Source organism: Diabrotica undecimpunctata, chromosome 1, assembly GCF_040954645.1.
Source record: "Diabrotica undecimpunctata isolate CICGRU chromosome 1, icDiaUnde3, whole genome shotgun sequence".
Taxonomy (NCBI): Eukaryota; Metazoa; Arthropoda; class Insecta; order Coleoptera; family Chrysomelidae; genus Diabrotica; species Diabrotica undecimpunctata.
The window spans coordinates 98936424-98959395 of NC_092803.1; the positions used below are offsets into that span (position 1 = coordinate 98936424).

The 22972-nt window shown below is 32.8% G+C and overlaps 1 protein-coding gene across 3 annotated transcripts in view; it reads right to left on the minus strand.

Annotated features, from left to right (window-relative positions):
• LOC140451697 (adenylate cyclase type 6) overlaps window positions 1-22972 on the minus strand; it is a 3083308-nt gene that overhangs the window by 211265 nt on the left and 2849071 nt on the right. For all 3 annotated transcript variants that reach the window (XM_072545540.1, XM_072545547.1, XM_072545553.1), the window contains one exon: window positions 12700-12919. In XM_072545540.1, the coding sequence (XP_072401641.1) occupies window positions 12700-12919 (220 nt within the window). The remainder of the gene's footprint in view (window positions 1-12699; window positions 12920-22972) is intronic.

The following is a 22972-nucleotide window of genomic DNA, read 5'->3' on the forward strand; positions in this document are numbered from 1 at the left end:
GATGGGCAACTAGAGTTAAGACTGGAGCAAAATTTAATTAATGTTGTTTTGGCTTTGTGTTTAAACATTTTTTTAGTTGTAGCTTCTATCTTTTTATATTCAAGAAAGGTACTCAGTGTAGATGCGGTTTTGTATTTTTTAAGAGCATTCTTCTTAAGCTGTATCTGTGTATTACATTCATCATCCCACCAAATTGATTTTTGTCTATGTTTAGGACTAAAGGGTACGTTTTGGGGGATAGAAGCTTCGCTGCTTGTATTAATTACTCTATTCAGATTAAATGCCATTTCATTACAGTTTTCAGAGTATACAACATTCTTCAGTTCCATTTCAAGAGTGCTATGAAACAATTCCCAGTTGGCCTTCTCTAATTTCCATTTCCTTGTTGGATAGACAACAGAAGAGGGTACATCAATATTTAACTTGATGGAAATAATATAATGATCAGATCCAAGAGTTCTATCCAATGTTTGCCAATGTGCTAGTGCAATTAGTCCAGGAGTTATTAGCGTTAAGTCTACAGCTGATTTTGTAGAGTTTGGAGGGGTAATTCTAGTCGCGGAACCATCATTTAGAAATATTAAATCCATATCAGTTAATGCATCAATTATTCTATTGCCAGTATCAGTATCATTTTTTGGAGAACCCCATACCGCATGATGGGCATTGAAGTCACCTCCTAGTACCGTCTCTCCTTCGAGTGAGGAACACCAATTAAAAAGCCGTTCCCATTCTCGGATGTTTATATTCTTGTCAGGTTTATATAATGAGATTATATTAATTATTCTGTCATTAAAATCAATTTTTACACCCCACATTTTCAATGTTCCAACATTTATAATATCCAATATCTTATACTTATTTATCCGTAGGCCTAAAAATATAGCTACACCTCCAAATCTACGATCTTGACGATCTTTTCTAATGATTTGGTATCCCTTATAAACAATGTTGTGTTTTGTCTTATAACATGTTTCAGATAAAATTGCAATGTCAATAGCATTCGAATATAGAAATTGTTTAAAAGATTGTGCATTAGATACAGTAGAACAACTATTCCATTGAATTATATTTAAATTATTTGAACTGTTATGATCCATTGGATGTGGATAAATTTTCCAATAGATTTGAAATATGTTTTTTAATTAAATTTTGATCATTGTCTATATAATCTTTGCAATTTAAACCATCAGAGAGAAAGCTGAATATTATGTTAGTAATACCTTCAACTATTTTTTCTTTATGTCTCATGAACTCATCCCTGTAAGGATTTGGTAAGATTGACGAACTGGCTGTACTTTTCTCAACTCTTTCATTATCAATATAATCGCTCTCATTCAGTTTTCTTTTTTTAAAAGATTCAGAACTGTTACTTGATGTGGAATTTCTTCTCACAACTCTCGGTTTAGAGATACTGCACACTGAAGGTACATTAACATTTTTGGAAGGTAGCGGAGGAAAACTACTAGAATCATTAGCTAATAACGAAAATCTATTATTAGTTAATATGTTTAAATAGTAATTTGAATTGCTTTGAACTTTTTCAGCTTCCTGAAACGAGATATTTTTTGTTGCCATAATTTCCTTAATTTTACGTTGTTTAATATATTCTGAGCATTCTCTTGATAGTGCTGAATGTTGCTGACCACAGTATAAACATTTAGTTCCCACAGAGCAGTCCTTATTATTATGATTTTCACCACAGTTTTTACAACGCTCTTTCCCATTACATTGTTCCACTGGAAAAATGCAACTATTAATTATGACTTCTTTTGGTAAAGAAGCTCCGATAAATGTTATACATACAAATTGTCTAGGTACTAGTTTTGTTTCATTTATTTCTGTAGTGACTCTACGATTTAGTCGTTTTATTTCTTTAATATTACTATTTGGATTCTCACTTTTAAGTTTTTCCAGTAGATATGTTTCGGTAAACCCTGTATCAATTGAACGTATTAAACCTTGACGTTCCACAAAAAACCGTGGTATATAAGCAATTAAATTGTTAGCTTCTAAAAAGTCGCCACTTACAATGTTATTAGCAGAAGAAGCATTATTTAAAATTACCTTAATTTTATTCCTACCAATAGATTTAATTTCAGTAATATTATTTTTAAAATTATTTGTATGTAAATAATGTCCAACTCTTATCGGATGTAATTTACCGATATTTTTATCGATAGACTCTACATACACAACGTATGGGCCAGTATCACACAACCGGTATCGTATGTTTTTATCGTAATGTTTTCTGATAAGACTCGGATCATTATTATTTTTATAATCGTTTGTTATTGGAAACGACTCACCTCACCAGATAATGATATAGTTGTTCCACCAGGATCATCAATCTCCTTTCTAACTACTTCCATTTCACAAAATAAACTTTGTCTTTACCACTATACTTATCGTAAATACGTCTACTCTCGTTAAAAGTTTAGACGGAACTGAATCAATAGCTATACTTGAAGCTGAATATGTTAAAAACACCTGTAATAGACATATTTTAATTCTGTCAGATTGCCTTTCAGTTTTGCAGAGCATAAAAAACATTGAATTGCCCTCAACATTTAGCAACCCCTACATATTTGAAATAAAAGATCGATTGTATCATTTATCATCGACTGGAGTCAACATAAAATTTATTCGGGTCAAAGCACATATTGGTCTCAAACATAATGAATATGTAGATCATTTAGCTAAAATGAGTGTAACAACTGGCTCTACGTTGAAATATATGCTTAATACATCAAATGTTACTACGATTTAAAAAAAAAAACAGCAACTTAGATGGAAAGAGCAATGGAAACACTACTGTTCTAAAAACCATAAAAGGTATACCTCTTTACAACCAATTATACCTCAAACAACCTGGTTTCAGAATTTCAAAGCTCCTCGTAAATATATTACTACTATAAATCGAATACGCTTTGGACATGGATGCTACCCATGCCATTTATTTAAAATAAAAGTCATCGATGATGATAGTTGCAAACATTGCGGTAAGCTAGGTGACCTCGATCACATCTTCTTTGAATGTCCTATATTTATTCAGCATTCAAAATTAACTAAATGCAATACATACGCTCCATAGAATATACAGTCCTTGTTAGCCATAGGTTCTGTAACAATATATAATTTAATTATAGAATTTTTGTCAGACACATGCATAGCTTTATAAATCTGATACTCGTTCATGAAAACTTTCATGAGCATGTATAGGGTCAGACTTGTACCCTTTGTTTATCCTATATGTAACAATACCTTATCTGTGGTCCAGTATTATTTGTCTGTTAAAATAAATGTCTTGAGGGACCCCTAGATGAGAAGCGAGTGTCCTTGTATTTTCCTTCGACGTGTTCTTCTATTAATTATTCGTCTATTGCGTTTTAGGGATATCGCTGTGCATGTGTCTGAGAGAAATAATCTGTACTTATGTGTATATACTTTCTTTCTTAAGGAATATATTATAACCTTTCGAGACTGACTGAATGACGAAAGTCTATGCCACAAAAAAAATATTTAGTAGCACTTGAAGTTGAAAGTATTTCTTCTTCAGAATAACTCATTTTAAGCAATATTTTTAATTCATTAGTTTCATCAAAAATAATAAACAAAACGTCATGTACGAAGCGGAGATTCGAAGTCTTACTTCGCATATTCACATATATTTATTAACATATAAAACAATTTTAATATAAAATAGAATAACAAGAAATATTTCTTACTTATATTAACTTACACGTATGCAACTTGCATTACTGTTGACCTAGTCTCGTGTTGCATATACACAGTTTTGTATTAGCTATTTTGAATCAAATAGTTCAATACAATTATATAATTGATTTGATTCATAGAATCCTTTTTGTTCCATTTGCAGCTCCAAGTTATGAACCTTGGACTGTTGGAAATTATAATTAATCTTCACCTGTGGCTGATTAACCATCCACAACGTTGACGATATATATATATATGAGTTTTTGGTTTGACCTCACTTGTTTTGTTTGTTTTTTCTTAGCCGATCAATGGGGGAAATTTGGTGTTATTAACCACCTTTCCTTTTCATTTATTGGTTCCTTACAAACAGGTTGTCACCCAAACTCATCCTATCATTTAAATAAACCGCTCTATCATTAGGGTTGGTAGTTCACCTTGCTGTTCTGTCATAAATAATGACCTCAAGGTTTTGACTGTCTTTTACGTTGATGGCGTGATTGTCTTTATTGAACTCCATTTTACCGGCAGCATTCAAGAAGCCAGGAGTGGTAATTTCATTATACATTAAATTATTCAATTTCAATATTAATTAATACAATAATGCTACCTAAAGTAAAAATTAAATCATAACTATTGCTATATTGTTGGAAGTGCTTCTTTGATTTTCTTAGTTCTTCATTCTCTTTTTTAATGTTTTTTTTAACTTATACATTATATATAAAAAAACAAAACCACATGTTCTTTTTGCTGTGCTTAGTTTGAACAAATTGTTAACTTATCTAGTTCAATTTATTGTTTATACATCATAATCGTATAATGTCCATTTACTTAAATGTCTTTACAACTTTGTTATCACTGACTGCTACATATCTTTTTAAGGTAACACATGTAACAACTTTTCCATGCTTGTGTGGTTTTTTCATATTGTTCTTTTTAGATAAACTGATGATGCTTTCTGATTAAGAAAGCGAAACGTCTTCAATAAATAGATGAAGTAGCCATCAGCTTTGTCTTTTTTCTCCACCTTTTAACCGAAAAAACCCACCACTCTTCTGAGTGATCCTTAATTTATATATATATATATATATATATATATATATATATATATATATATATATATATATATATATACATATATATATATATATATATATATATATATATATATATATATATATATATATATATATATATATATATATATTGCCAACACGCCTTCCAGCCTTTTCTTGACAAGATTCTCATAGAACTAGAATAATGTTGCTCTATCATTCCCTTATACCCATATACCCATATATATATATATATATATATATATATATATATATATATATGTATATTACAGACATGTCTACAGATATTTTAGTTTATAGTTAACTACAGATGTTTTTAGTATAAAACTATTTTAAATACTTCGTGTGAACAAATTCCCCTTCGTTGGTTCAGTGAAGATGTTCGTTTAGTTGTAATGGAAACACCAAATAATAATAGCAGAGTTTATTGATGAGACGTATACTATAGGTGTTGACCCGGAATTACTTTGAGTAGAGACTGATGAAGTTGATCGTTGAAGACTATCAAGTTTGTTGAGTGAATATTGATTGAATGCTTCTCTAGGCAAGAGACCTTAGTTTTATATAAGTTTTAATTGGGTCAATATTTTCGCGGACCTCGCGTGATATGTGTATCTAATTTATGTAAATTGTTTAACTTTGTCAGCACTTTTGACTGATGTCCAAATTATATTATTAATAATTGACCAAATGTGTATGTAACCTAATTAACTACGTGTGTGTATTTAATAACAAATAAATTCATTCGGTCTACTGGGTGATAAAATTATACTGTCCAATTTCGGATATGAATTCTGAAGATTTGATATTGGACATACTGCGGAATCGGGCAATCTGGCCCAAGTGTCAATACTCAAAGTTTACATATAAGTATTACATAACATAGTAAAATTCAAACATAATAAATTATAATTAGTTTAAGAATAATCAATAATCTTCCAACCGTACCCTAGCTATCAATGTCCGACTCTATCTCTAGATTAAAATTAGGGCAATTGTATGAAAATGTGGAGAGTGGGATGTCAGCTTGGGAAGTCGACGGTACATTGTTGTGCCGATTGCTAACTTTACAGGTACTTCCTGTTCGTTAGTCTGAGTTTGTGGATTCCCTGAACGACATAGTCGTGCAACAGGACGGTACTTCCATATAGTGAGTATCCCAATCATTACCATTATAGTAATGGTCCCGGTGGCCACAAAATAATGCCAATTAGATTCGTGAATCGATCGCCACTGCGTATGCGTCATTTCTTGTTCCAGACTCTCCTCCTCAAGTAACACGTGACGTAGCTCTCCTCCTGGTATGTCAAGGTAGGTGTTTAGAGGCGTGTTAAACCTGCGGGGTGTCCTCGCCACCAGTTGGGCCACGGGAGTGATTGGCGACTTCAGGTAACTCGTCACTGCTCTGTCCACCCCACTGCTAGTGGGGAGTAATGTAATATTTTTCGTTTGGGCGATACATTTGGGTGAAAGCTTCAGGAATGTGACTCGTTCCAGTACTCTTTCGCTCCGATTTCCATCGCAAATAATGGATATGTGTATCGTGACTGGCGTGATAACTAGCCAGAGGTTGGGAGTACCCATCTTACTCCATTGAGCTGTCTGTATTGTCCTGGCTACCAGTGGACATGTGCTATTCTTAGATCGCTCATAAATTTCTTCAAGTATGCAGTTTGGTTGGGTATCCATGTTTCTTATAGCTGTTGGTGAGCACGCTATCTGCGCCTTTGTCAACAGTAAGCACCTTTCTCTATCTTCCGCGGTCAATTCGAAGTAGTGCAGTGTGTTATAATCTACGACCAGTAGATTCCTTGGGGCGACAAATGTGCGCAACACCGACCCCTCAACGTTAAGTGGTATGGCCGTGACTTTGAGCATGCTGTACTTATTTTTCCTTGTCACTATGAAGTAGCCGATGACTGTTATATATCTGTCGTCATGACTGACTTCTGTTTCTATAATGGGTTGTCGTCGTATTTCGACCCCTCGAGGCAGTATCTGCCCTGCTTTCCCTATTAATTTGGTTATTTCACCCGGTTTCACTATATCAATGAAGTGTCCGTGGTTATAGTGAAGGTTTATTATTCCCTCGTAAAATTAAGTATATTCGTTTATGAAGTCCATAACTTGTAATGCTATCGTTTGTATTCGTAACGTGCTATATTCGGTTTCTAGTCTTTGTGCTTTGTCTTCTACTTCGTTAAGTCCTTTAGATATTTCTTGTAGACCTGTGATTAGTGCTTTGTTAAACTTGTTCATTTGCTCGTTTATCCTGTTCTCTGTGTGATTGATTGATGTTATTGTTTCTAACATTATCTTCGCCTGGTGCTGTGATCCCTTTATTAGCTCCTTTTGGTTATTATCGAATGCTTCAATGTTACTGTAGGCTTCGTCATTGACTCCAAATACTGAGGTTAATATTTTTCCTAATATTCCTCTTCTTTCCCTTCCTTTTATTTCTTCTGTCAACCCCTCGCTTACTGACTCCGCCTTTCTTTGTCCTTCCTCTAACTTCCCTATTATATCCTTACAATTCACGATTTTTATCTCATGACACAGTTCTCGTACGCCTTGTATCATATTTCCTATTAGTTGGTGCTCTGTTCGAATTCTTCCTTTTTCGAGTAACACCTTTATTCGAAATGTTCCCCGGTCTATGACGACCTCTCCAAGGTCTTCTGTGAAAAATCCTGGTACCGGATTATATATTTTATACGGTTCTGCCTTTATGGGTTTTAACATCGTTAAAAACATTATAGCTACTAGTATTTTCTTCCATCTTAGTGCTGCTGCCTTCTTCGGCTTTTCCTGTTTCTCTTCTTCCAGTCGTATTAGCTTATCTATGGGTCTTTTAGTCAGTTTCCCGTTTGCCTTTCTCACTGTTACTACTCTGGTTAATCCCTCCGCTCCAGGGTGTGTTTCTGTTACCCTCGCTAATGGCCATCTGCCTGGAGGTGTATCCTCTTCTTTAATTATAACTATTTCTTCTTCTTTTATGTTAGGGTGCGCCTTATGCCATCTATTTCTCTGTTGTAATTGGTGCAGGTATTCCTGTTTCCAAATTTTCCAGAAGTCTCTTTTTATTTTCTCCAATAATCTCCACCTCGTCGGCATCTTCAAATAAGTCGTAAGCTCTTCTTCCCGATTTGGTGATATAATTTCTCTCCCTATAAGGAAGTGAGCTGGTGTCAGGGCTATTTTTCCTTCAGGGTCTTCTGATGACCCACATAATGGTCTCGAGTTCATACATGCTTCTATTTGTGTCAGCACCGTACTCAATTCTTCATATGTTAGGACTGTTTCCCCGATGATTCTTTTCAAGTGATATTTCATTATTCGCACTGCGCTCTCCCATAATCCTCCGAAATGTGGTGCATATGCAGGTATGACATGCCACTGGGTACCTAGTGCCAGTAATCCTTGATTTATCTCGTCATCTATTTTTTGATTTCCTTTTTTCAACAAATTTGCTGTTCCTACGAATGTGGTTCCGTTATCGCTGTATACGTTGTTGCACTGTCCTCTGCGTGCCGTAAATCTCTTGAACGCTGCGATGAATGCATCCGTAGACATATCGCTTACTACCTCAAGGTGTACTGCCTTCGTTGACAGACACACAAATACTGAGATGTAGCCCTTATAGCTCCTCTGTCCTCTGCCTCTCGTGGTACTTATTTTTATTGGCCCGGCATAATCTATCCCTGTGTTAGTAAAGGGATGACTCGGGTTCACTCTGTCTTTCGGTAGATCTCCCATTAATTGTTGTGCTGCTTGGCTTTTATACCTTCTGCACCTTAAACATTTTGCTAGATGATCTTTCACGGTTCTTTTGCCGTTGATTATCCAGTATTTCCTTTTTATGTACTGTAGTGTTTGTTGTAATCCGCTATGTAGATTTCTTACGTGACTATCTGCTATAAGTAACTTTGTTAATGCACTATCCTTTGGCAAAATTATCGGATGTTTTTCTCCGTACTTTAGATTCGTGTGTCTCAGTCTTCCGGTGACTCTTAGAATTCCTTGTCTATCCAGGAATGGTACCAATGACGCTAACTTATTTTTCTTGTCTAATTGCTGTTTCTTCTCCAGCTTATTTATTTCTTGTTTAAAGTAGGCGTGCTGTGTGTGCTTTATCGCCTTTAATAGCGTTTCCTCTAATTCTTGGACTGTAAGCTGACTTTGTCCATTGTCCTTCTTTTTTCTGCATTTGTCTGCAAATCTCCTACAGTATGAAAGTACTCTTCTCATTCTTTCTAAATTTGAGAATCTCTCGCATATGTCCTCCTTTATCGTTGTCGTGTGCACCGTTATTTTCGTTTTGACTTCCTCCTCATTTGTCTCTGGTATTTCTTCTGATTCCTGCGTTAAAGTTTTGTTACTAGTCAGCCAAGTTGGTCCCTTCCACCATAGCTCTGCTTCTAATAATTCTGATGCGTTACTTTCACGTGAGAGGATGTCCGCTGGATTTTCCTTTGTATCTACCTTATGCCAATTTTTCGGTCCTATAACGCCTCTTATTTCCTCTACTCTGTTGGCGACGAACATTTTCCACCTTTTTGATGATCCCCTTATCCAAGCCAGGGTTATCGTTGAGTCCGACCATGCATATACCTCAATGTTTTCCCTGTTCAATGCTTGTAGGGTTTTCTTGATTAAATTTGCTAGTAGTACCGCGGCACACAGCTCGAGCCTCGGTAACGTCGTTTTCCCTTTCAATGGTGCGACTTTCGATTTTGCTATCATTAGATTCGTTTTGATTTCTGGGACTAATACCCTTGAGTACATTACCGCTCCATATCCTTTCATAGATGCATCTGCAAATCCATGTAGTTCTACTCTGTTTATCTTGCTTAAGTTGTTCCACCTGGGCAATGTTATTTTCTCCAGATTTACTAATTGCGCCTGGTATGTATTCCACCTGCTTTGTTGGTTGCTAGTTAATTCTTTATCCCAACTGGTCTTTTGCTCCCATAATTCCTGTATGAACATTTTTGCCTGAATTACTACAGGTGCTATCCATCCCAGTGGGTCGTATAGTTTTGCTACTTCTGACAGTACGTGTCTTTTCGTTATTTTCTTTGCCGTCGTTATCCTTATTTTGAATGTGATTATATCCTCTTTAGGTGACCAGTGTATTCCTAACGTTTTCCGTACTTCTTCTTGTTTGAATGCCTTGGAGTCTACGTTCCTCATATCCTCCGGTACGTTCTCCATTATTTTTTCTTCGTTGCTCAACCATTTTCTAAGAATGAAACCTCCTTCTCTGAACAGTTGTATTAATTCCTTTTGGGCTGTTTCTGCTTCCTGCACTGTCTCAGCTCCTCCTAGTATATCGTCTACATACATGTTTTCTTTTACAATTTTCGATGCCAACGGGAACCTCGCTCCTTCGTCTTCTTGTAATTGTTGTATTGTTCTTAACGCTAAAAAGGGTGCTGCGGCTGTGCCGTATGTCACCGTCGTTAAGTTATACTCTTGTATGTGGTCCTTTGTGTCCTTTCTCCACAAAATTTTTTGATATTTTTGGTCTTCTTCTGCCATGCTGATTTGTCTAAACATTTTTTCCAGATCCGCTGAGTATGCTATCTTATTGGATCTCCATCGTAATAGTATATTTGTCAAATCTTATTGTAATTTCCACCCTGTGTGCATAATATCATTCAGGCTTACTGCCGATGAGCTTTTGCTTGATGCATCAAACACGGCTCTTATTTTCGTTGTAGTACTGTCCTCTTTTCTCACTGGATGATGAGGTAAGTAGTACCCATCTCCCTGGTTTTCTGCTATTACCATATGATCTTGATTTTCATAATCTTTCATGAATTGTCTGTAATTCGCTTCTAACTGTTTGTCTTTTGCAAACTTCCTTTCTAGTTGCATCAATCTGGCGAATGCTTGCTATTTAGATTCTCCTAACTTTGCGACGTCTTCCCTAAACGGGATTTTTACTTCGTATCTCCCTTCTTTATTCCTTTTTACAGTCTGTCGATACAGTTCTTCACATTCTTGTTCTTCCACTGAGAAACTTGTGTCCTGATTTACTTCTTCTAATTCCCAGAAGTTCTTTATTTGTACGTCCATTTCTTGTCTTGATATCATACAGCATACTTCTGCTTTTATATTCTCCCTTTCTCGTGCTATTCCCGAAACTATCCATCTTAGTTTGGTGTTTTGACTCAGGAGTCCATTACTTATTCTGTGCATCCCTTCTGTCAATATGTAACTGTATTCTTTTACTCCTAGTAGTAAGTCTATCTTCCCTACCTTGTAATATCTTGGATCTGCCAGTATTGCATTTTTCTCGTTATAGTCCGGTAGAATTATATCCTGTTCCGGTAAATTCCTTGTTATCTTCGGTAGTACTGGTGCTTCTATTTCCATCTCGAAGTCACTTTCGTAACGAGTTTCGATTAAAAGTTTCATACTCCAGTTGGCTGTTTTTTCTCCTGACGAGCCTATCCCGGATATGGTCGCCTGTATGGGCTTCCTTGTTGTTCCTAGCGTCGTCGCAGCTTGTTCCGTTATAAATGCGCATTGTGACCCTTGGTCGATTAGTGCTCTCATTATGTGTGAATCTCCTTTCACATCTCTTATGCGTACCACAGCTGTCGCTAGTAATGATTCACCTTAACTGGTCGTTTTCATGTATTACTTTAGTAAACAGATCGTGGAAAGTTCTCCACGTTTCATATCTGCCTTCATACACAGGGATTTTTACCTGCGGTAAAACTCGTACCGCTCTGGGGTACTGAGTGGCACCATGTCAACAGTTGGGGGTTAATTAAAAAAGACAAAAATATAATATAAAAAACTAAGGACAAATAAATATCTCCAAGTCTACAATAACCAGTCGTTCCCATAAGTAAAGCTATTACCAAAAATAACAAAAAGTTGGCAGATTATTTGCATAATACAAAAGCTTTTGAATCTCAGCTCAATGTGATTTTTCGGTCTCAATATACAATTATATATAATATGAAATTAACGGCACTGACAAATTCAAATATTTAGGATTCATACTCTCAAAAAATGGAACTACCGAGCAAGAGATAACCAGCAGATTAGCACAGACAAGAACATGTATTAAACAAATGAAAAATTACCAGAAATACAAAGAAGAGAATTTATAATGCCTTGGTATGCAGTATAATGACCTATGGAGCAGAGAATTGGGTAATAAATAAACGAAACAGGTCCAAAATCACAGCAACTGAAATGGAGTTCATGACAAGAAGCTGCAGAGTGACAAAAATGGATCGCATCAGAAATGAGGAGATAAAACGAAGAATGGCAGTAGAACAAGACATACTCAGCTACATCGAAGAAAAACGTTTAATTTGGTATGGACATGTGAGAAGAATAGATCATACAAGGTGGATAGCTAAGATTTCGGATTAGAGTCCAATAGGAAGGAGGAAAAGAGGTAGACCCCGAAGATCATGGAGGGATGAAGTGGACGAGGCCATGGAAAGACGAGACCTTAGAGATAGAGAATGGCAGAACAGAAAGGACTGGAGACGTTGGCTGAAAGAAGGAAGGCGGCGACAGCTGTAAAAATCCTTATATAGAGATAGAGATATAATATGAGATAATAAAATCCATAATAACGAAAATATAGAAATAGCATTTATTGATGGATCAATACAAAAAAGTAATGACAGTATATAAAAAAACGCAGAAAGTTAGAAAACCTAAAATTAGTAAGAGCTAGAGTTAATAAAAATGGCTTGGCTTTACATCTATAGAGTATAACGGAAGGACAAAAATTTACAAACTGTGACACAAAAATGTAATTATCTAATTATTCTACGAGAAACATAACAAATATAGTGTTTTATTCAAGAAAACGCTACACGGTATCTACGGCGCTGTTTCTGCTGTACTCATTGCTATACATTACTACTCTTACCTGAAGCTGCCATATAAGTAGACCCTGTAGATTTAATTTTTTCGATGTACTTGAATTGTTCTTCTGACAGCAATTCATCAAAATCAGCTATAATTTCATTAAGAAGACGTAAACATTCAACTCCCTCGTTGTTGCTCTCAAGTTCAACGTAAAACTCCGAAAAATTTGGAATCGTTGCGAACATTATGCACACGAAGTCACATTGTTCGTGATAGAGTTCCTGGAATTAAATAAACTATATTTTTACATGAATAACTAAAAACTACAGCTTTCCAATTATTAACAAAAGGGCATAGCTGGCTATGAATGTCACAATTGCCCCAGCAGAAACTTGACGCCAAATATTGGGGTAATGTTTGGCATCACAAGGGATAAAGATTTAGCAAATTTTAGCACAAAATATTAACACATAACCTCAAAATTCCATAAAACGTTAAAAATCGTTTTTGGCCTTAACTGGCTTAATTTTCTACCAAAGTATAAATTGTTTTTTTAAAGGTTTTTTTCCACTCTACAAAACTATAAGAACGAAAATAAGAATTTTTAAAGTGGTACAGGGCAGTTAAAAATCGAAAAAACCGTTTGTTATATGCGGTATATGTTTGTATGTGTGTAAAAAGCGTATATCTAGATACTTTCGATGGTTTAAACATATTGTCAGAATGAGTATAAGTTCTTTATACCGTATCACCTTGCTTGATTTTTATATTTCAAAGTATTCGTATGTCAAAATCGAACCAATAGCAATGAAGATATGATATAGTGCCCCTGAAGTCACGTGAAAAAAAAAGAAGATGAACGGAAAAGAATAATTGATGGACGGAGATGGCTTGACGGACGAAAAATAATTATTGACAGTTTACTGAAGAAAAAGAAGAAGAATTAGTTGACAAGACAACTGACAGTTTACAACTGTCAGCCGCTTTATTGCCTACAACAATACATAATTACATGCTACGGTCCGGTTCTACTCTTACGGCGTCTCACAAATCTCTGACGCTCCAGGCCAAGGTCAAGCTTACTTGCTCTTGTCTCGCACAAGCTCTTACTCAGATATACAGTATTATACATATACATTGTACGCTCATGCGCAGTGTATCTATATCAATACTTACGCTACATGCAATATAAATGTATTATATTTCTTAACAGCTGTAATGTAATGTACGGGATTTACTATAGTATTCCTACATATGGAATAAATGCTTGGGGCTCAGCTTAAGATACTAATAATAGGAAAGGTCTTAACTTTCTTTCTCTTTTTACATTGCTATTTCTCACTTTGACATTGCTTAAAAATATTTTTAAATTAATATGTATATCTACTAGTTTAACAAGATTTAAAAAAATTGAATTGTCTCAGGTAAAAAACCAAATTGGGAAAAGAAACTATTGGTAAACTGAAATTTTTTGTTTTAATTTATTAAATATTGAAAACAATATAACCACAATAAATAAATACAAAAAAAAAATAAAACAATCAATATCAACTCCAAATATTGGAACATAAATAAAACATTGCTGAAATAAAGGGTAATACGATAAACTGAATTAATTTTTTTCTTTTATTTATAGATGACAGTACAGTATAGTATAGTTATAGTTTTTGATTTTAGTTTTAAAACCTTTGGACAGACTCCAGTTTATATAGCAGTATGAAGAATAGAAAATGTTATGTAAATGCTCATTTTAAATTATTGGTAACAATTAAGACAAATAAATAAAGTGTTCACAATTTTCTGCTTCTTCTTGACAGCGTGGTCATAAGTACTAATAATTTACTGTGCTACTGTTTGCATTTGTTTTAATTCATCAATTAATTTTAGAAATACGTATAATATGAAAAATACAGGAAAAATAAAAACAAATGCTTTTATTTGATGATATTATGGTTACAAATTACTATTATTCTAAAACATTTCCATTTCTACATAAAAAAGTATTCACTTATTTGCAATAAAAATTTTATCAAATGAAAGTATTATTTTCGATAAAATTAAAAAGTTTTTGTATAATGAAATAAGAATAAAATATTGCTATCGATAACGTATTGATATGCAAAAGTAGAAAAACTAACCTATTAAATATATCCAGTCTTATAAATTACTATATTGTTATCGAACATGTTTATTATTTTATTGGTTAAAATTAACTCAACTGTAGTTTTCAATTCATATCAGTTTGAATAACTGTCAGATATTTCATCAACGCTAAAAAATATATAATAATTTTTGAGTTATTTTGCGTACTGAATACTTCTACCTCGAAAATAAAAGACTTTAGCTAAGAAGCGAAAAAAATTTACCTCAAATTGATGTCTTAAATTTATTATGTGTGGAAACGATACTAACCTCCATACGATAAAATATATTTTAGACTTTAAATGCCATTAAAAAAGCAAAAAAATGCAAAACCTTTTTATTTATTAAATTATTAATTTTTGAATTATATTGCTTAGCTTAAGTGGTCCACAGGGCCAAATCTCAAGTTCAACTTAAATTTTTGATTTCAGTTTTTGAAAAAATTAGTTGAATAATAATTTAACTAGAAATATAACACAAACCGGCAATAAAATGGCGAAATATCCAGGATGGACTCTAACCAGATTTTCTTCTTTAAAATCTGTCCTGTTTAAGTCTGTTAAGTCCTGCTCAAAGAGACCAAAGTGATTCATTCTGTGTTCAAATTAAAGGTATTTATGTTTACTGATAGATCAAATGATTTTCAAAAGAGTAGCATCTCTCTAACTAAAATTATAACTTAAAATGTCTAAAAAAAGGTGAAAACGTCGGAGTACCGAAGATTATTATTAGATTTTCGTATTTCTGTAAATCAACATAACTCTGGTTCTAGGAGTCCAAAATGGTTTGTCTGGGGTCCAAATTAAAGGTAGGTACCGATGTCAGCTGTTTATTCAAATAACTTTCAAAAGAGTATATCTCTAACTAAAAATGTAACTCAATAAACGGCAAAAAATTGGCAACAAACCGGTTTTTTCGATTTTTAACTGTCTTACACCACTAAAAATTCTGAAAAAATTCTGGAACATAGTTTTTGTGATCGTACATCATATATATTTTTTTCGCGCTATCCATATTTTTTGTTATTTTTTTATAGGCGTTTAAAATTTTCAAACACTCACATTACTCTGAATTTTCCCTACCAACTCTTATTTTTGTTCAAATACTTTTGTAGAGCGCAAAAAACCTTTCATTTAAAAAAAATCTATTTTGGTAAAAAATTAGGCGAGTTATGGCCAAAAAACGATTTTAGACGTTGTGTCAATTTTGAGGTTGTGTCAATATTTTGTGCTAAAATTTGGTAAATTTTCATTTTTGGGAGGCTGAATAATACCCCAAAATTATTTGGGACAAGTTTCCCCTGGCACAATTTTGACATTCGTATCCTGCTATGCCCTTTATTATAAAACCATGGCCCTATATTATAACTTTATTCTAAAACTAGTGATATATGTTTCAATTTGAACTCATTTTTAGTAACGTAGTACCTAATACAATATTTTGATGTAAATCTGATGGTTATTTGTTTGCAAACTTTTAGTTTATGTCGTTTGTGCGCTTTTGTTTAAAGACGGTTGCGATTTAGACCAGGGTGGATTTGGTTTAAGGTGGATGTGAGAGGTGACAGTCTGGTTTTTGCACCAAAAGTTTTGAGATAATTACAATAATAATAATTGACTGATCCTCTTTCAAATACGTCGGAAATATTAATGAACAAAACAAAATATTTACAAATGATTAAAAACATCGTTTTTTTTTTTAATTCTTTGCTTATGACTTTAAAACGATTTATTTTGGAGCAAAGTCGTAATGAAACACGGTAACGATTATTAAATTTGTTAAGATACGACTAGTTAAAAGTATTTTTTAATTTATTCCCTTTCTGCAAAATAGCAAAAATAACAAAACAACTAGATTAAAAAAATGAATTTTAAAGTTGAAAATCGGTATAAGTAAAAAAAGTGTATATATATATATATATATATATATATATATATATATATATATATATATATATATATATATATATATATATATATATATATAAAAACAGACAGACCTTGAGTTTTGATAAAATTGTGGAAACACACTTTATTGTTTATGGTAATTTGCTCTTATAAGGGAGTTAAGGTACATTTTAGATACAAATTACGTATAAAAAGCTTTTATTTAAAGAGAACTATACAAACTTACAAATTAGTAAAAAAAAAAAATAAAACAAGTTGATACCTATTTATCTTCAGAAACACAATAAAAATAAAGGAAATGTAAACAAAGGACTTTTCGATTTAATTAATACCTCGTAATACCACCACATGCCTGTATAACGGTATTTATTCTTCTGGGCATACTGTTAATTAACGACGATATACCAGCCCAAAGCATACTGCTACAAAAAGGTTTCACTAGTTTTTTCCATTCTTCTTTCTTTGATTGTCCTTTCCTTATTTTAAATTTCTATAAATCTTCTTCCACTTGTTGTCTCCATCTCAGTTTAGGTCTGCCTCTGGTTCTTTTACCTAGTGGTATCCATTATAACTCTTAGCAAATTGCTCTTCACTTTTTCATTATATGTGTCCATATCATCTAATTCTTTGTGCTTTTATTGATTTAACTATGTTCTCTTGACCCATTCATGTTTCCCAATGTTTTTACGGCATATACTACTATTGGTCTTATGGTTGTTTTGTAGATTTTTATTTTTGTATTCCGGCTTATTTTTTTATCTCCATACAATTTTTATTTCTATAAAACACTGCATTTCCCGCTTGAATTCTTCTTTTCATGTCTACACTTTCATTTCATGTTTTAACCTCTTCGAAACTGTGCATCTATTGTCAGTTCTGCCATTTGTGTCTTCTTTTTCTTGCTTACGTTTATGTATTTTGGCTTTATTTTCTATTTCTTTGAAGTTCTTCTGTAATGCTCGTTTATCTGTTGCTATTTTATTATCTTGTCTAGTGATAGAATAAATAGTACCGTTGAGAGCGCAGAGCGCGTCTCTTTGTCTTACTTCATTTTTTATTTTTATTATTTCCCTTCTTTCTCTTCCGGTGTCTATTGTTGCTTGGAAATCTCGTATTGTCATTTTTATCATTCTTATAATTTTATTTTTTTATATTACTCTCTTGTAAGTCTTAGATCATTTTTCTCTGTCAGTAGTTTGTCAAACACCTGTTTAAAGTCTAGGAAACGTATGTTTGTTTCTCCGTCGTACTCGTATGTTTTCTCTATCACTTGTTTAAGCGTATTTATAGCTTCTATCGTGAATCTTTTTTTTCTAAAACTGTACTGGTAATCTCCTAAGCTTTGTTCTGTTATGTATATAATTTTATTCCGTATTGTTAGTCTGTCTCCAATTGTACCAGTCATTACTTTATATGTTACATTCAGTAAATTAATTGCTCGGTAGTTTTTGCATATTCTATGGTCTCCTTGTTTTGGGATTGTTACTATTTATAATTCCTCTCTTCCATTCTTCGGGCATTATTTCTTTGCTCCATATACTCTATATTTGTTTATAAAGCTTTCCGTATAGTGCCTCACCACCGCATTTTATAAGTTCTGTAGATATGTCATCATCTCCTGCTGTTTTCTCGTTTTTAAGTTTGCATATTTTCTCTTTCGATTCTCTATAGGTCAATCCTTCTTCTCCTTCATCTTGTTTCGTGTTCACAATTGCTTATTTTTTTTCTTGATATAATTCTTTAAAATACTTCTGCAATTTTTCTGCTTCTATACCTGTATTAGCTGTCCTTTTTCAGTTACCTAGTTTTAAGTATTAGTACAATGGTTTTGAGTTGTCTATTTCCTGTTTTTTGATTGAAATAATTTCTTTGTCTTTTGCCTTTGATCTTTGTATTTTTTTCGTTCCTCTTCGTTGCTTGTACTTAACCATTTCAATCTTGATTTATTCTTTACTTCCACTGCTAATTTGCACTCATCGTCAAACCAATTATTTCTTCTTTTTTTTGCATTTTGCCAACCACTTTCTTTGCTGCATTGTTTATCCCTTGTTTTATTTTTTTCCACTGTTCCTCCATTTGTTGTCTTTTGAACTGCATCTGTGTATTTACGTCTTGTACAAATCTTCTTCTTACTTCTTTCTATCTTAATTTATTTACGCCTTATTTTTTCTGTGCTTTTAACTTTTCATTCTTCGTTGTTTTTATTTTACATTTTTTTATAACATATGCTCCGAGCAAGACACAGGATGAAGTTCCGATGACAAAAAAAGCTAAACTCAGAAACACAAAAGACGGTAGAAAAATATATACAAATGCAGACCTAACGTCCACGGAAGCAAGTATATAAAAAGAAATCATAGCAAAACAAGAAAGAAGAAAAAGAGCAAAAGTAAAAATCAGATACCAGAAATTAGAAATAGATGACAAGGTGCTGGAACGGAATGCAAAGGAAAATAAAATATGATTAAGGTATTCGATTTTGGTTGTTTTTATTGTGGTTAACAGCTCCTTTTTTGTATTCTTTTTAAAACGTCCTGTTTAGTAACATAGTAGGTATAAGATATCCTAAAGATTTAATATGTTTTCTCCATGTTACTTAGCTTCTCTGAAAGAATGCGCGCGACTGTCTCTTTTGTTTCCCTACACTTTATTCTTCTCATATCTTATTTTTTGTTACTATTCTTTTATTAATTGGTAAGTGGTCATTACATATGTAGGATAGAGGTTGGTTGGACCCAGTATTATTAATGAGTTCTTGTATGTATTTGGTTCATTTGCAAATTTCTTAATTTTTATCTGTATTGATGTTCCTTTCTTCTTTCTTCCATGAGTTGCAGTATGTTGTCATCTATCCAACTTTTACTCTTCTCTTTCTTTTTTATTCGATATTTCTATCTGATCTTGTTAAATGTTTCACATATATTCTGGAGTGATTCTTCTGCATTATATGTTTGCTCCATGCTACTTGGTTTCTCTGAAAGAATCTATGTTTTTTCTTTTGTTTTCTTAAATTTTAGTCTTTTCATATCGCATTTTTTGTTACTATTCTTTTTTGTAACCTTCTTACATCTAAACCTAAATTTATCAACAACAGAAAGATGATCTGACGATATGTCAGCACCACATACTTGCTTATATTTAATAAAAACACATTAATTTCTGATTACTACGGTTTAAATATTTATTTATTGTAGATGTTACTGATGGCAACTTATAGGTTTCGAAAAATTGGGAAATCACTTTTACAAATATATAAGCAGTTTTCAAAATGCAATAAATGAAATAAAGCAGACGTATTGTAACAGTCGTTACTTTTGCTACTATTTATGTTAAAGCCATTTCAGAGATGTAGTATGGGTTGCCTAACTTTAAGTGTTCATTTGCGCATTAAGTGTGTATTTTTAATAATTTAAGTTGTCACTCTGATCTAATTTGGTACCATTGCAAACCAGAGAGATGACAGGAGATTAGGGGGAAGTGGAAACTGGCTCTTGGTTAACGAACTGTGAACTAAAATTCACTTTTGATCGAGAGTTTGAAGTGGTACAAAGGTGGTAGTTAGCGAAAGAAAATCCAATTAATGCGTAGAATTTCCTTCACTTCAAGAAGTTAAATGTTTTAAGTATAACCGTAACCATTTAATTGACGGTGTTTTCGGAAACTCGGGAGGCTGAAGTGAAATTTCTAGCACGGAATTGAGTAGCTATCTGGTAACTATTTTTTTTTATATTATAAAAACTAACTTTTTGTTACCACATCCTTAAGGTATTCAGAATGACCTTGGGTCACGAATTCAAGCATAGTATGGCCGCTTACAATCATTCCGGCATGAATCTGATTAAAATTCTGAATTTTCCGTAAATCTCTAACATATATTACAATTTCCACAGATATCTTAATGAACATTAGAGTATTTTATCCATATCCTATTATTCAGATTCATTATTTCATATTTTAATAAAGTATTTTGTTCAAGGCCATTATATTTTTACTCTATGTGAAGCAAGGTCACGCTACATCCGATTGGATGGGTTTTTTTCAGCTACGATAATTTTTTTTTTGCTCCGGTTTCTTATGCTGAAAGAAACTTTCCTCACTTCTTCTTTGATTTCTTTTTATCAATGTTGAGACTAGAAGTAACGGGGAATTGTTTTCAGCCACCTCCCATGGAATTAAAAACTTCCCTCAGAACATCCGAGGGAGAGTACCACTTCAACTCTATAAGACTCAGGGTCATTGGGACAAGCCAGGGGGTATTGTCTAGTCCACCCTCATTTTTTCTCCAGCCTGCACCTAGAGGTAGGGCAGGACAGTAACCATCGGAACTGAGCCAATTAGCACCAGCTCCGTGCTAATTTCGGACCTCAAGGAGGACTTCGCTGGGACACCGAAGCCATTCGGGAGTATCCTTCCAGACAACTGTTTCACCTAGGAGGACAGTTGGTTTTTGCTTCAGAACTATATATATATATATATATATATATATATATATATATATATATATATCTTGTTTCACCAGTTATAGGTTTTTTTTTATAACATATATATATATATATATATATATATATATATATATATATATATATATATTAATATAACTCCCCTTGGTGTAAGGTATCAGTAAGTTTGAGCTCAAATTCTACCCAGAGATTATCTTTCATTGTTTTTTAGTATTAACCATTTATTTCATTATTAACTTTAATTATTTCATTATTTGTTTACTTAACTAATTTTTTTTATATTTCATCTTGCGTTATTAACTCTGGTTATTATCCCTTCAGGATAATAGACCGTTTCAATTGTTTAACTTGGCTTGTTCCCATTTATATATGATTTTATTTATATTTGAATTTAGAGGTGTTTAACAATATTGTTGGTCATATTGTAGGTTAGTATAATATATTTACTTGGCTATACGTTCTTCCAACGTTAGCATTATTTTGTTTAAGGTTGTTTTTTAACCTAGATGTAGGTTGTACACTCTATATCAGAGTTATTCTGTGTAGTTTTCAACTTCTTATATAAGAATCTTTTCATCACACCACTCGACACTGTATAGTTGGTTGCCTAACTATAATCACATAATTTTCTCACCACAATTTCATTTCACATACATAATTTAAAACAATAACATTGATGGTTGATACTGTTATAATTTTATTTTATTTCAACTTTCACAATTTTAAACAACGGTGGCTTCTGTCTTAAATAGACATATACAGTTACACTGACTGCTCTGTCATAACTTCCGTCTTAACCTGCCAAGATTGTCATTTCAATCAGTTGCTTTGACAAAGTCCTCGTAGACATACCGTCTCAGGACTCGCAACTAATGTAGCCATGTTACCAATCCAACGGTAACTTTAACATCTTAACTGTAAATTAGACATAATGTAAATCAAATCTTATTTAATAATTTTTAAAGGGTTTTTACCCACATATTTAGTGGCTACATCCATGTATTAACTTGTAAGTATTAACCACCCTTTTACATTAACCTTAGTCAAAACTTAAATCATTTCATGTTCTTTTTAATTAAGTGGTTAAATACTATTTTAGGACACTGATGATGGAATATTTATTCCGAAAACGTTTTGTCAATGCAACATAGCCCAACTGGGTTTTTATATACCTTTTTATAAAGGATTTTATATATATATATATATATATATATATATATATATATATATATATTTATATATATATATATATATTTATATATATATATATATATATATATATATATATATATATATATATATATATATATTAATTAATATAACTCCCTTGGTGTAAGGTATCGGTAAGTTTAAGCTCGAATTCTACCCAGAGATTATCTTCCATTGTTTTTTAGTATTAACCATTTATTTCATTATTAACTTTAATTATTTCATTATTTGTTTACTTAACTAATTTTTTTTATATTGCATCTTGCGTTATTAACTCTGGTTATTATCCCTTCAGGATAATAGACCGTTTCAATTGTTTAACTTGGCTTGTTCCCATTTATATATTACTTTGTTTATATTTGAATTTAGAGGTGTTTAACAATATTGTTGGTCATATTGTAGGTTAGTATAATATATTTACTTGGCTATACGTTCTTCCAACGTTAGCATTATTTTGTTTAAGGTTGTTTTTTAACCTAGATGTAGGTTGTACACTCTATATCAGAGTTATTCTGTGTAGTTTTCAACTTTTTGTTATAGTTGTTTTCAACATTTCCGTTATAATATTATATTGTGAAATTTTCATATACTTTTTGGTAACTTAGAGATTGTCAAA